The 16321-nt window shown below is 35.8% G+C and overlaps 1 protein-coding gene across 2 annotated transcripts; it reads left to right on the top strand.

Annotated features, from left to right (window-relative positions):
- Nucleotides 1-890: 890 nt before the first annotated feature.
- senp5 (SUMO specific peptidase 5) lies at nucleotides 891-14360 on the top strand. Of its 2 annotated transcripts, XM_067398474.1 has the most exons (11): nucleotides 891-1030; nucleotides 2065-2893; nucleotides 2976-3081; nucleotides 4246-4393; nucleotides 4494-4541; nucleotides 6510-6587; nucleotides 6933-7070; nucleotides 7141-7224; nucleotides 7313-7363; nucleotides 10495-10522; nucleotides 12263-14360. In XM_067398474.1, exons 2-11 carry the CDS (start codon nucleotides 2206-2208, stop codon nucleotides 12367-12369), a joined length of 1476 nt encoding a protein of 491 aa, XP_067254575.1. In that variant the 5' UTR covers nucleotides 891-1030; nucleotides 2065-2205; the 3' UTR covers nucleotides 12370-14360. The 2 variants fall into 2 exon arrangements, with proteins under 2 accessions (XP_067254575.1, XP_067254574.1); XM_067398473.1 differs by lacking the exon at nucleotides 10495-10522.
- The last annotated feature ends 1961 nt before the right edge of the window (nucleotides 14361-16321 follow it).

The raw sequence follows: 16321 nt of genomic DNA, 5'->3' as shown, positions 1-16321 counted from the left end.
CTCATAGACTATCATGACCCCTTGGACCAAGACACGATATGCCACATTTCAAGTTGATCGGACTATGGTTGCATAGTTACAGCTGTTTTCAAGTTTTTTTCAAGATTCACGACCGTGAATCAAAATTGCAACTTTTTTTATATATATAATTGATATTCAGACTCCAGAGAACATTTCTGCACTGGTTTGGTTCCGATCGGGTCAAAAACCTAGGACTAGTTTGCAAAAGTAGGTTTTTTAAAAAACCCAAAATACCCGAAAATGTGCTTGACAAACACTTGAGCCTAGGCCTAACAGTTCAGGAGTTATGAGCCATTTTGTACTTTTGACTGCTGTAGCGCCCCCCATCAGGCCGATCGGGGCGAGCCTTGGTGACGTTGTAGGCGGTATGAGTACTACCAGCCTTCAAAGTTTCAAGTCTCTATGACTTACGGTTTGGTCTGCCCGATCAATTTTAGGGGAGAATCCTCGGAAAATGTAACCATTACAATAGGGTTTCAGCTCTACGCACTTTAACCCCTAATAATTAACGGCACCACAAATAGAATTTGGTCTCACTGCTGTTTTTATTAGACTGTGATACTGTATGAGGAAAACAGAAAAAGTGGACTTATTGCTAGAAAAAAAAATAGGCTACATTTATGAAAATTGATGACATTTACTTTTGAAGAATTAGATTGAAAATATACAAGAATAACTCTTTAATGTAGGCCTAATACAAAGTCCATATTAGGCCTATTATTAGAAATGTTGTTGTTTCATAGTTGTGATTTTTGACAACTAAAAAAACCCTTTCCATGTATGTTGGCAAAAAAAAAAAAAAAAAAAACCCACAGCATTGTCTCCTTACCGGTAGATGTCGCCAAAAAGCTGCGCGTGACGTCATTGACATGCGCCGCGATCGGTCTGCGACCAAAACAACGCCTGATAACATCACTTTTAACGATATCATTGATAATGGAATATTGATCGGAATTTATTCGTACTGCCTTAAAGGTCCTGCACACTTCATCCTTGAGACCGACACACGGTGAGACTCTAAATCACAGTTGTCTGCGCCCTTTGTGTGCGAGGTTTCAAAAGATAGACTTGGTGGTTTTGTTGGATTGCTAAATAAATTATCTGATCTGAATAATTGATTATCATTATCATTATCTCACTTAAGATTATTTATGCGTTTAACCGCGATGAGGGTGTTATGCCTTATATGCATTCGAATTCCAATGCAGTTTCGATCAGAAAATAGAATTTTTTTCTCCTCATATTCGTAAGTAAATCATTCTGACCATTGCTGGATGACTGCGATCCGTTGATTTTACTGACTAAACAACACGAGATCTACACTAGGACCATGGTAATACAATCCAACATGTACATCGGTGTTCTTCGAATTATTCAGTTAAATACCATGGTTCACGATTATAATAATCATTCATTGCATATATCATGGTGTATCAAACTCACAAAGCATTACCATATGAAAGCATCACTAAACCGTGTTTTTGAACATGTACCATGGTAATATAGCATATAGATATAACGTTTTATGAATATGGTGAATATTCTGTTTGACAGTATAGTCTCCATGTGATAACACAAATATATTCGCTATTTCTTCATCAGAAAACATGCAGACAATTGCACTGAGCAGCAAAATTGACACTGCCAAATGCGATTAAAAATATGTTTATGCGAAAGAATAAAACAAACAAACTCAGGGTTTTCTCGCTCCAGAACTCCACGAAGAAACATGTAAACAACAAAAGAAAAAAAAAAAGAGAAATAAGCCATCAAAATTATTTTTCAATGACAAATAGAAAGACATAAGCTAGGGATACACAATAAGACATATTTAAATTGCATGATAATTGAATGTTCAGCAGAGTTAGACACATTTGTTTTGCAAAATTTACTTACAAAGTTACTTGTGTGCATGAAATTGTTTGCATAGCCTAATAGTTAGCCACACAATACTTTTTATGCTTCTGCAAAATACTGACTTTACACACTGTTTATAAGATTGATCAAATCACTATGATTGTTTTACTCTTGTTCCTTCAATAGACCTTTTAAACGTACAAATTAGAAGAGTACGTCCAAACTGACAAGAATTCCAGTTCCAAGATCCAAACTTTCGATGGTGGAATCTTGCTAAAAACACAAAAGGGGGGAGAGGATCCCGGGAGGAATGGGGTAGAGTTTGCGATGAGGGTCCCGGCACCAAACAGCTCCGATCGGGCAGAATCAGGCTCAGGGGAGATGCCTGAAAATGGACGCTCCAGGAGGAAACGGGTGCCGAAGATGTGCGACTGCTGCGGGCCCAACGGCAAGCCCCACGTTCCAGGACATGAGCAGGTTTCCAAGAAACGTGGCCGCAAGAAAAAAGAGATGGTGAGCCAAGAAGAAGTGGCCGCGGAGGAGGTGGTGAGCACATCAGGGGTTGTAACTTTGGAAGCAGACGCAGTGGATGCAGGGTCTGTGTCTGAGATGGAGGAGGCACCGTCTCCCAGAGGGAAGCCAGACTTTTCCCAAACTGAGAGTGCGAGTGAAAGCACGGTCATGGTGAATGGCTTGGAGAACAGTGTTCATACTGACTGTACGCATCCCAGTTACACCAAAGAGCTGAGCAGTTCTGAAACACTGAATGACTTGATGAAGAAACCCTCAGATTCTTCCTTGATCAGTGCAGAGCCGGACCTTTCCGCTCACAATGATGCCATGGAAACTGAGCCGCCCAGCTTGTGCGCTAATGTAAACAAGGCTTCCTGGGACCACCACTACTGCAAACCCCTCGCTGGGGAGAACAGAAGCGACTCCACGGAGGGGACAGGCCACGCGTCTGCACTTCCTCCTGTTGAATTTACAACTGAGGGCATCATCGAGTGTATTCATGGTAGTGTTTGGTTGATTTCGACAACTTCTACTGACATGGTGTCGTTTTTTGTTGCTAAACATGATTCTTTTTTTTCTCTCAGAATTCCTTGAGCAGTTCTATGGGAAATATGGAAGCTTCACCCCATTAAGTGACACTGATGTCCTTGATCACCTAAATAAGATCTTTCAGTCTGATCTAAAAGACAGGCAAGTTCAATCCCTAATTAATCTTTTTTTTCCCCCACATTGACAATGTTAATACCCTTTTCTGGCACTTTCCACAAATAGGGTACAAAATCAAGTCCAAAATAAGTCCAAATGTTTCAGTGAATATATCAGTGAAAGGATGAACTTAACCTTCAGAAAGACCTCAGGAGGTCAAACTAAATGTTATAATTCACATGTATTTGGTTTGAGGTTTGCAGTTTCCTGCAAAAACCTGTTACCAAAATTTGGAAACCTTTTTTTAATAATACCTACACTACTTCATTAAATTAATATATATATATATATATATATATATATATATATATATATATATATATATATATATATATATATATATATATATATATATATATATATATATATATATATTGTTAGAAGGGATGCATTTAATTGATCGAAAGTGACAGTAAAGTCTTTTACATTCTAACAAAATATTTTATTTGAACTTTCTATTCATCAAAGTGTCCTGAAATAAAAATGTATCATGTTTTCCACTGAGAAGCTGCTGTTTTCATCATTGATAATAATCAGAAATGTTTCTTGAGCAGAAAATCAGCATGTTACAATGATTTCTGAAGGATCATGTGAGACTGGAGTAATGATGCTGAAATTTCAGCTTTGATCACAGAAATACATTACAGTTTACAACATATTCATACAGAACAAAAACATTTAAAACTATATTAATATTTCACAATATTACTGCTTTTACTGTATTTTAGATCAAATAAATGCAGCCTTGAAGAGCATAAGAGACGTCTGTCAGAAAAATTAAAAAAAATCTTACTGACCGGTAAAAAAACTTCTGACCGGTAGTGTACATTTCCAACGAATGTAACAAAAGTTTATTTTTTTTCATGTAGCTTTGGTAGCAAGATTATATGGTTGAGCTTGACAAAAGCTGTCAACAAATTGGGAAAAGGGTGATTTGATGCGTTTAAATCAAGACACCTCTGATGAAATGTTACTTTCATGTTAGATTATATTAGATATGTTAGATAAACTATACTTTTCACATTTCAAAGAACGTGGGATTTGTGGCTCCATTGATTTTTAAAAAGTAATGTAAAACCAAATTGTTCCCTATCTGTGCCCTTGGGATCAGTGCCCTAATGTCACTTTATTTTCTGTATATTCCTTCAGGATGAAGCTGATAACAACTGAAGTGGCCAAGTACAGGGCAGGTCTGGCCTGTGCTCCTATGCATTTCTTCCAAGTGACCTACAACAAGCACACTTTGACCTTAGATGACCTTTCAACACTTGATGACCAAAACTGGGTGAATGATCAGGTAGGCTTTTAAATTATATATTTATAAGAAGTATATACATGCCATTCATTTCTAAAATGCTAATCTGCTGGATTAGAATTTGTTATATGGGTTTTTGCAGGTGATTAACATGTATGGAGAATTGATCATGGAAGCTACAAACCATAAGGTAAAAGCATTAATAAGTTTCATAATGCAGAGTACTAATGCAGTTTATTTCTTGATTATTTTGCTCATCGCATTACTTTTCGTTTTATACAGTAACTAAAACTTATCAGTCTTTGTAAGAAAGTGAAAAATTTGAAATTATTAGCAACATCAATAGGAAAAATAATATTTTCTGTTAGTTTAAGCAGAAACTAATAAAAGTAAAACAAAGCTTTAACATTTTAATAATTAAGTAAAACTAACAGAGTTGTAGGCTATAATTACAAAAATTGCAGACAAAGGCGATTATCAATAAAATATTTATTAAAATTGCCCAGCCCTGGTGTTTTTTTTTACACATTACAGTCAGATTGTGGAGAGAATTTTTCAGTGACCTTTTTATGAGATTACAGTGGTATGCCATTGACATTTTGTGTATAATGATTGGGTCATTGAATCATTCACTCATCTGATTCATTCAAAAACAGATTTATTCAGGAATAAAAAAACATTAGTGTGTTACTCTAAGACATGCAATGTTTGTTACATTGATGAAGCAAAAATCGCTAAAGTAGCTGACAATATTGTGTCTAAAATGTAAATTACTCAGTATTAACTTCTTGTTTATAAAAGAAATATCACAGCTCACAGTCGTGCTGCTGTTCTGAATATGTTTTGCTTTGATTACCTGCAGCTTTGAGTCTACAATCGCATCACTGTACTAATATTCAGAACAGCGCACAATTGAGAATGTGATATTGCTTAAATATCTTGTATGATATTGCGTAAATGCCAAAATAAAGTTTAGTCTAAAAGTGTGAAGGGTTGGATTCTGGAATCAACTGCCGCTTCAATATATATCTTTTGAGTGATTTATAATCAAGTTATTATTTTACCTTATAAAATTCAATTATTTGAATGACTTCTTCAACGTATGTTAAAGCATTTATTTTCCTTCAAACACTAGAGAATAATGATGAATATTGTCTGTACCCCTCACTGAGAGAAAAGTACAACTTATCAGTATGTTTTGGGAATTTTTCCTGTTTTTAATTTAAGCCTGGGCCAACTTCAACCTTAAGAAGCTGTGAATCGTGTGTATCTTTGTATGTGCGCTAAGTGTTCTGTACAGGTCCTTTATGGGTGCGGGTGGACAACTGGCATTCTGATCTGCAGACCCCTTGTCATGATCTAGTAGGACATCCTGTACCTAAATCCAGGGTCCGAGCGTCAGAAGCGTGATGGATGGAGATATGCTTCTGACTATCAGTCCATGTGTGGAAAATTACTAATTTTGTATATTTTTCTTAGCCAATCAGGATCGCTTAACCAAAAGAATGATGTAGTTAATGGACTCTGTTAGAGTATAACTGCTGTGGAAATGTGAATGTATGCAGAGTGGCCTACAAACTCCTTGTGAGACTTGAAGCTGGCTTCTGCTGATGAAACTGCAAACTATTCTTCAGTAAAATATTCTTCAATTTATTTTTTTAAATTCTGACTCCGGGTCTTCATTCATCATATCTGGTCTTTAACTCTAAAACTCCCCTACAGGTGTGCTTCGTCTAATTAGCGATATCTTGGCAAAATTTCGCTTGCAAAAAACGTATGTAGTGTAGGGATGACACTTTCGAACCAAGCAGCTTTCTTGGTCAGTGAGGCGAATCCGTGCGACCAACTTGAACCCGTTGTGAAGTCCGCATGGGGAAATCTTTTGCCCTCACACAAAATTCCTGATTGCGTGGATTCCTATTAAAATGACTAGTTTAGGTAAGATTTCTAGAGGCTATACATGACTGGCAAAAAGGAAGAATAATAATATAATAATAATGATGTTTGGCCATTGGGGTTTCTGTATGTTTGGAATTTTTTTTTTTTTCCAGTTCTTGTAGTTAACTGTTTTTTTTTTTTTTTTTTTTTTTTTTCAGAAATTGTAGTGATGTGGCTCTAATGTTGCAAATTACTTATTATTTTATCTGTCCTTTTCTAGGTTCATTTCTTCAACAGTTTTTTTTACCGACAGTTTGTAGCAAAAGGTTATGAAGGAGTGAGACGGTGGACCAAAAAGGTGAGAATAATGATGAATATTGTACTATATTACTAATATTCAGAATATTAGTTCTGAATATTAGTACAAAACTTCACATATAGATTAAATCTCGAATCTCATTTGTTTTGTTTTGTGCATGACAAATACAAAGGATAGATATTACAAAAGATATTATGAAGGACATTGGAAACCAAACAAAATTGGAGGCTACTGACTTCCTTTACATGGACAAAATCACTTGAGACATTTCTCAAAGTTATTATATGTCTAATAGTTTTCCTTCTAAAGAGTATGGAATTTGTGCCACTATTCCTGGCACACAAAATTGTGGAAAATGGCTAATGTCTGTCTTAATGTCCTCAGGTTGATCTGTTTTCTAAGACATTGATTCTGATTCCTCTTCACCTGGAGATCCACTGGTCGCTCATAACCGTGGACGTCTCCAAGCAGAACATCAACTTCTATGACTCGCAGGGCATCCTGTTCAAGTTTGCTGTGGATGTGAGTTCTTTTGAACTGTGATTTAGACTGAAATCCTGACATAAAGCTGATGTGTGACTCTTATCCACAGAACATCCTTAAATACATCCTGGCTGAAGCAAAAGAGAAGAAGCAACTTGTCTTTCAGAAGGGCTGGAAGATGGTCGTCAACAAGGTCTGTAACGTGAGCTTTAATTAAATGTTTCCTGATGCTCCGAATAAACACAGTGAGAGCTTTATTTTTGATTTTGCTCTCTCTACAGACCATTCCACAGCAGAAGAATGACAATGACTGTGGAGTTTTTGTCTTGGAGGTAGGGCTGGGTTATATGATATTTTCAATTCAATTCAAGTTTATTTGTATAGTGCTTTTCACAATACACATTGTTTCAAAGCAGCTTTACAGAAAATGCTTGTTTCAGTAATACAGTCAGGAAGTATTCTATTATCAGTCAGAGATGAGTGTATCAAAATAATGTTTATATGGCAGTAATATACAGCTATTAATATAATTCTAGTTATGTGGTTACTAAATATCATGTATTCAGTTAAGCAGACACAAGGAATGTGTTTGGCAGCAATTACAACTTGTGCTTGTAATGATTACAATATATGATATGATAATGTTATTATATAAACATCATGCCAGCTGTGCTATACATTTTGCTATAAGTAAGTAAATATATTTGCATGGCTATCAGTGGACAGGACTGCTTTATGTTATGCAAGTGTGAAAAAGACAGAAATAATGCAAAAATACAAAAAAGATGTCTCCCAAACAAGCTAAAGGCAAAATAAATGTTGATTAAAAATGTCAGTTTGAATGACACAAACATCAAAATATTGTCGATTTGACATACATTTTTGTTGCAATCTCTGGACAACCAAGTAAGATTCTCGCTTTTGATCACATGTCCAGGACCAATGCTGTTAAATAAAACTATGACTTGTTGGCTGCTTGTTTGCATTTTCATTAAAGTGCTCCATTATGCTATTTTAAAGGTTCCTGACCTTTAAAAAAGACTGGTATAGTCAAAATATGCAATGCATGTAAACCTATTGTAGGAGACTCCAAATCTGAAAAAAACAAGAAAATCCTGCACACTATCAACTTGCAAAACAATAAAAAAGGTACTTTATTAGCAACGTTTCGATCGTAAGATCTTCATCAGGCATCAACATTGTATTCAAACTCCATTGTATTTAAAACAACATGACAAATTACAAAGAATCATCAGTATCCAATTAAGATTAGTGATTGAATAATCATTAACACCACATCACATTGTTAACTCGACAATTGCATACATAGTAAATAGAATATATATATATATACAGCTATGGAAAAAATTAAGAGACCACTTAACATTGATTTCTGAACTAGGAGTGGTCTCTTATTTTTTTCCATAGCTGTATATATATATATATATATATATATATATATATATATATATATATATATATATATATAAATATATAAATATAAAGGGATATAAAGGGATATTATTAATGATATCATATATGTAATAATCATATTTCATAACATCACATTAAATAATGCTTCATCATTCATACCCATAGGTGATAAAGTCTGAAGGGTAAAAATCCAGAACAATTCACGTCTCTGTAAGAGCAATTCAATATCGCCCCTTCTAGGTGGCACACTTACTTTCTCAATCTCACAGAAGCGTAAGGAGGAAACATCATGATTAAAAGACAAAAAATGGGCAGCGACTGGATAGTTAAAGGTGATAGAGAGGATTTTTTCGTCGACTGAGAATCCAAAGACTGTTACTGAGTTTTTTAAATGAGCGTATGCGTAAGAAAACCCCCCTCCTTCACAGCTCATTTCAAAGGAACGCCTCCCAAAACTCGTGCACAAGTATTGGAACACAAGTGTTTACCACCGGCATTCGCTGTGTTGTGTTTTTTGGATTCATTATGTCAGACTCACCACAGGTAATCTGCAGTTGTTACTCCTGTCTCCTGACAAAAACATTGCATGCAGCGCCTGTGGAGTGTGGAAAGTTACTGGAGCGCGCAGTCTCTCACAAGGAACGTCACGGCAGTGATTGACAAGCCAGAGGGCCAATTGGCTGATGTTTTTAAGGCCCTACCTCGTGCACAGATGATGTATATTAGTATTATTACTTTCAGTGCACCTAATAAGTAGTCTTTTATCAGTTAGTAAAGACAGTTTCAAGTAATATTGCAAAAATGTATAAAACAAAACATCCTCTTTAGCACCTTTAACATCTTTTCTTCTAATAGAACTTTTATGTTCACTAATTCTTTGTTTTAGTTGACATTAAGTTTTTCCCACATAGCCCAAGCCACAAGGACACCGAATCAGATAAATAACGTGTGTAACGTGTGCTTTTTTTACTTTTTACTCCTCTTTTTTTTTTTTTTTTAACAATAATAAAGAAAAGTAGTCTTTTTGAAAAGAAGTCTTTTGAAAAGTACTCTGAACTCTGTTCACATAAGAAACTGATCGCAACACGTTGCTGCTTGCGACCAGCTTCCATCCTACTTCTTTGAAGAAGGGCCTACCCAAGAGTCAGTTTTTTAGTTTGATGAGAATTTGTCATTCAGATACAGACTTTATTGAAAATTATATCGGAAATTATGAAAAATAAATTCTTAGATAGAGGGTATCCTTCTGAATGGATTGACGAAGCATTCAGCACTACTTTTCAAAAGACATGTTCTGAATTGTTAAAAAAGAGGAGAAAAAAAGTAAAAAAGCATTCCTTTACTTTTATTACGACCTATTCCTCTAAGTCATATTTGATACAATCCATTTTTAAAAAATAAAACAAAGAATTTGTGAACATAAAAGTTCTATTAGAAGAAAAGATGTTAACTATCCAGTCGCTGCCCATTTTTTGTCTTTTAATTATGATGTTTCCTCCTTGCGCTTCTGTGGGATTGAGAAAGTGAGTGTGCCACCTAGAGGGGGCGATATTGAATTGCTCTTACAGAGACGTGAATTGTTCTGGATTTTTACCCCCTTCAGACTTTATCACCTATGGGTATTATTTAATGTGATGTTATGAAATATGATTATTACATATATGATATCATTAATAATATCCCTTTATATTTATATTATTTATTATATATATATTTCTATGTATGCAATTGTTGAGTTAACAATGTGATGTGGTGTTAATGATTATTCAAACACTAATCTTGATTGGATATTGATGATTCTTTGTGATTTGTCATGTTGTTTTAAATACAGTGGAGTTTGAATACAATGTTGATGCCTGATGAAGATCTTACGATCGAAACGTTGCTAATAAAGTACATTTTTTATTGTTTTGCAAGTTGATAGTGTGCAGGATTTTCTTGTTTTTTCAGATTTGGAGTCTCCTACAATAGGTTTACATGCATTGCAAAGTCTAAAAAAACTTTAATTTTCTCATTTTATACATTGCAGCATCACCTCAATTCTCAGTCTGAAAAAGGTTTGTTCGAAGATTCAGTCTCTCTAAACCCCTCATTTCCACAAGCCTTTTCTGCTCTGATTGGTCAGATGACTCAGTCTGTTGTAATTGGTTGACTGCTTGCAGCACGTGTCAGAAACCAAATGACTATTACCATATCTGAATTTCAGCTCTGGATCTTCCTCAGCACTTGATACACAGTGAAACGAACAGAAACAATAGTAACAGTTTTAATGCATCAATCTCATCCTTTACTTCATGTAGAGTGGATTCGCATTTCGCAGTGCAGAAAACAGCGTCTTCTTGACATGAACAACACGAACCAAATTCTTCCAGTCTCAGCCACAACCAAAGTGTTTGCGGGTGGGGCAAAGTAGACGTTTTCATTCAGCCATTGAAGACCATAGACAGGCATTATGCAAATTCGTTACATAGTTGCGTATGTTCAGCAGGGAGTGAAACTGGATTTACTGACGACACATTTCAGCACTTCAGAATCGATTCTTTATTTTAGAAGACAGTAACTTTATTTGTCGTGCACTTTGCTTTTTACAGGTACGCCAGTGTCCACAAACCGCGCATGTGTCATGAATTTTGTTATCAGCACAGTGTGTGCATACTGTGTGCATCCAGACCAAATTTTCTGACAGCACAGGTTGCACATATGTTTTTTTTGGTTTGTTTTTTTGTTTTTGCACCGATTAGTTTGTCTACAAGGTATCAAAAGTCCCCCTTGTGAAACAATGGTCCTGGTAGTTGAAGAAAGAACTGAATAAATGGAAAAGACAGAAATGCATGCAAGCTACAAAAACAATAGGCCAGCAGCCATATCACCCTGTAGCCCAAGACTGGTTGCCCACTGAAGCTAAACAGGGCTGAGCCTGGTTAGTACCTGGATGGGAGACCTCCTGGGAAAACTAGGTTGCTGCTGGAAGAGGTGTTAGTGAGGCCAGCAGGGGGTGCTCACCCTGTGGTCTGTGTGGGTCCTAACACCCCAGTATAGTGATGGGGACACTATACTGACAAAAAGCACCGTCCTTCGGATGAGACGTTAAACCGAGGTCCTGACTCTCTGTGGTCATTAAAAATCCCAGGATGTCCTTCGAAAAGTGTAGGGGTGTAACCCCGACATCCTGGCCAAACTTGCCCATTGGCCTCTGTCCATCATGGCCTCCTAATCATCCCTATACACTGATTGGCTTCCTCACTCTGTCTCCTCTCTACCAATAAGCTGGTGTGTGGTGGGCGTACTGGCGCAATATGGCTGCCGTCGCATCATCCAGGTGGATGCTGCACATTGGTGGTGGTTGAGGAGATTCCCCCTTCAATATGTAAAAGTGCTTTGAGTGCCCAGAAAAGTGCTATATAAATGTAAGGATTATTATTATTATATTATTATTATATTATTACAATAGGTTGCTATGTGGATGAGAGATTGTGCGAGGAGGTAAGAAAGTATCCGCATTTGTACTGTAGCCTAAAAGATTATAAAGATATGTATATGGGTAATAACTGAGAGATTGGCCAGGTGCTATTGCTCTGTTCTGTCTCCTGTAGACCAGGAGGGGTAGTGAAAGTTGTCAACCGCCTTTGTACGCATATACATCAACTGGAGTATGCTTTGGGCTTAATTAAGAGGGGGGGTTCATTAAAATATTTATATTCATCTATTAAAAAATTACTTTACACAATTTGAGATTGGTTATGGTGCCTACCCCCAATTTTTTAGCATCAAACTGAACCTCTTTTTTTCTTTTACAGTACTGCAAGTGCCTGGCGTTCATGAAGCCGCTGCTGTTCACTCAAGAGGACATGCCACGAGTCCGCAAGAGGATCTACAGAGAGCTCTGCGACTGCAGACTGTCTGACTGTTCAAATCAAGACAAAGCCACATAGATTTGTGCACTCGTAGACTCATGTCTGGATGATGAACACAACAGGTGGGAATGGACTTCACAGCAAGACAAAGAAATCCAAAGTTTTGGTCAGGCAAAGCTGGAAATTCCCAATATATGAGCCTGTCCAAACATTCCTGTTGGTTCAGCCACTGGAAAGGCTTGCTGGAGGTTTTTTTGCAGGTTTACCTCTTCGCTTGACACGGCGGTTCAGATATGCCTTTTTCCCAGCGCCCTCAACCTTGAATTTAACGATGGCTGTGACAGCTTCTCAGAGAACAAGGTGGCTGTTCAGAAACAAATGAGAAAATCTTCAGCAATGGAGAAATTGTTTTCTGGCAACCACAATTTCAAGCGTGTGGATATTTTTTAAACTTATTTTAAATTTCATTTATTGCCATTCATCTTAGAACACAGCCATAACACAGACTCGTGTTTCTAATCAGGTTTCTTTTTGCAAAGAAAATAGTCTTTGCTTTGCAACATGAAACTTGAAGGACTTTCATAGATTATAAATATCATGCTGTTGCCGAGTTACAAGAAGCTTTTATAAAGGCTTTTAATGAATGTACTGTTAAACATGAGAATTCTACTTGTACAGTCAAGCTTGTAACTTGAAAGCAAATTTTGTGGCGAAAGCTGAAGTCCTGGACCAGATTTGCTTTGTTAAAATTTGATCAACTTCAAAATATATTCCAAGTTCCCAGATGTTCTGTGGTTTTTAATGAAAAAGCCACAGGATCGATGCGTAATATCAGGCTGCTTGCTGTAAACCACCGGCATTATTTGACCGTTTTGTTGTTGCAAACTGCTGTTCTCTCACTTCTGAGCACTTTCCGTTGTTTTTCTAAAATGTGTCGGCAGTTAAAATGGTTTTTGTAGCATGTAGATTTGTCATTAATTGAAGTCAGTTAAAGGTCATTTTAAAATGAGCACAGAGTTTGTTGCAGTGAGAGCTGCAGGTTTCTGCCTTTTATTTATATTCTTTTCTTTTTCTTAATGGCGAAGACCAATCTGAAGAAATGATCTAAAACCTCCGTTCTGTCATTGGTTAAAACAAACGCTGAAGGCTAAGTCCACGCAAAACTTCAGAATGCTGATTGTTGCGGTTGTGATGTGTTTGAGTCACATCATCATCAGTTCTGTGTGAGGAACGTTTTTCTACCTTGTAATGCAGTTTGGTACAAATATGTCAGAATAGTAGCTTTATACTTTTGTCAGTGATCCACCATTCAAGAGAGATACTGTCATTTTAGTTACTTGAAATTTACCAACAAATCATAACCTCAGACTGAGTTTCTGACTACTAGTTTCATCATTATTTAAAAATACATAAAATCATGTTAAATTACCAGTTCTGTGTCTGTTATTGTGTTTAAAAATGCACATAAAAGGAAGCATTTAACCTTTTGGAAATGTTGATTGTCTACCTCTGGAGGTCAGTGTAAATATGTTTTAAATTTTTCCATCCCTGTTACCAAAATTTAAATAGTTTAGAATCCTGATTTGTGTTATTTTTTTTGTGTAATAAAATAGTTTTATATACATCAGAATGGCTATAGGTTGAAAATTTTGCTAAAATAGCGTTGTTACGTTTCATGGTAAAGCTGCACGATTCTGGATAAACTGAAAATCACCATTTTGTTGTTTAAAATAAAGATCATGATTCTCCCACAAATCTGAATAGATAACTAAACAAAATAACATGCAATTTACTAACGGTTCTGAAAAAATGTTAATTGCTGCAGTCTATTTAAAAATATATATTTAATCGATTTTTATTTGTTTTGTTTTTTTAGAATGAATGATTCAATGACACACAAAGACTTCACTTGTTTAATTAATGGACATATAATGGACCTATATATAACTGCTTTCTCTGGGTCAGAACGCAGATCTGAATGTTCGCTGTGATCGTACTTGTCAAATGTTTAATAGATGAATTGTCATTTAGGAATAAAATTGTGTGGGTGTTTGAATCAAGATCTTTTAACGATTAACTGTGCAGCACTACTTCATGGTAATGATTGAGATTGATGCAAAGCGTTGTGCAGTAATAATTGGACAAAATGTGATGAATTTTAACATCAATGCTGATTATTTTAGCACCAACACAATCTGGAAGTTCACTTTTTTGTGTTCCACTTATACCTTATAACCACAATTTTGTAGTACAGTTTTTTCAGTTGCTAACAACAAGCATCGGTCAATTCTGAAGCCACATTTTCAAAACTCTGCACACATTCAGCAAAATAGAAGTCAATGTGGACCAAACTGAATCATTCATTGCTACACCATACTACACCATCTGCAAAACACGATGTATTTGCAGCACATTTTTTTTGATAAAAGCACATCAGAATGATGGTAAACTCTGCAGGAATTATATTAAAATATAAAATTTTAGCAGAATATTTATAATGAAATTAAATAATAATTACTCCAAACACAACTAAGTACAATTTCAGCTCTTACAGTAGTAAATGTTTTTAGCCATCTTTTAGTAAATCTTCATAATGATTTTGTTTAGAAACATAGAAGACACACTAGTGGGGAAAGAAGAGTTGGAACCCTCACAGTACTGTACAGCCATCCATCCAATACATCTTTCAAAGCGCTTGTCTTGCAGGGTCGTGGGGAGGCTGAAGTCTTTCCCATCTTGGGTCAGGCAGGAAAACACCCTGGACAAATGGCCGGTCCATCACAGGGATGAAACACATGCACGCATTCATAACTACACTCAAACCTACAGACAAACTTACAGTCTCCGAAACACCGTTCCTGTATGTGTTTGGATTGTGGGGGAAACCCTGAGGAAACCAACGTCAACACGGGGAGAACATACAAACTCCACGCAGAGCTGGGACTCCAATACTGAACATACAAGATAACGCTAGACATGTTTTTGATGTTTTGTTTGTAATTATTGCTTCAGGAATTTCTTTTTTTTTTTTTTCAACACTTTATTTTTCACAAGTAAATTACTATATGTAATGATATGCATTTCTCATTCATTCTTTATGCTGTAATACAGTAAAAGGAAAATATCTTATCCTATAATGAAATATTTATGTGAAAAATCGTTCAAGCTTTCAAGAGATTTCAAAGCTCATCATTTATGTACTGCACTGTTGTTTTTAGGTCAGTGTGTTATGAATGCAATGTATGTTTTCTGGATGAGAATTGTTGCCAGTTATGGTGGAACAATCTTATTTTGAGACATACAGATGTGGACAAAATTGTTGGTACCCTTGATAAATTTGATCAAAATGACTGTAAAAATAATCTGCATTGTTTATCCTTTTGATCTTTAATTCATAAAATTAGCAAAAATCTAACCTTTCATTGAAGGAAAGAAATGAAAGTGGGGTGGGGGGAATCACATTATGAAATGTTTTTTCTCAAAAACACGTTGTCCACAATTATTGGCACGCCTATAATTTTTTGAGTAGAATATCTTTGAAGTATATTCTAAATCATATTTACATTTTTTGTTAGCACACCAGGGTGATCATGAACATGAAATTGTCCAGCCGTGACTTCCTGTTCCACAGGAGTATAAACATGAGGAAAGGCCAAATTCCCTTAATCATTCATCACAATGAGTAAAACCAAAGAATATACTTCTGATGTGCAACAAAAGATTGTTGAGCTTCACAAAATAGAAAGTGGCTGTAAGAAAATAGCTAAAGTACAGTGTAGGCCTAGTGTATATTGTCAAAAACTTAGTGCAATATTGGGTAAAGTAATTTGTTTATATTACTATAGGCTAGTTGTTATATTATCACAACAATAGAATTACCACAATAAATTAATTCAGGTACTATATATGGTTCAAAAACACTATATTTACTATAAATTACTATAGTATTTTTTCACATGGGCCAGGTACGTGTTAATGAATCTTATTGTTTTATTGTGTATT

The sequence above is a fragment of the Chanodichthys erythropterus genome, chromosome 10 (genome assembly GCF_024489055.1).
Source record: "Chanodichthys erythropterus isolate Z2021 chromosome 10, ASM2448905v1, whole genome shotgun sequence".
NCBI lineage: Eukaryota > Metazoa > Chordata > Actinopteri > Cypriniformes > Xenocyprididae > Chanodichthys > Chanodichthys erythropterus.
The sequence above is the reverse complement of the archived record's forward strand: the minus strand, read 5'-3'. Positions and strand labels throughout refer to the sequence as shown.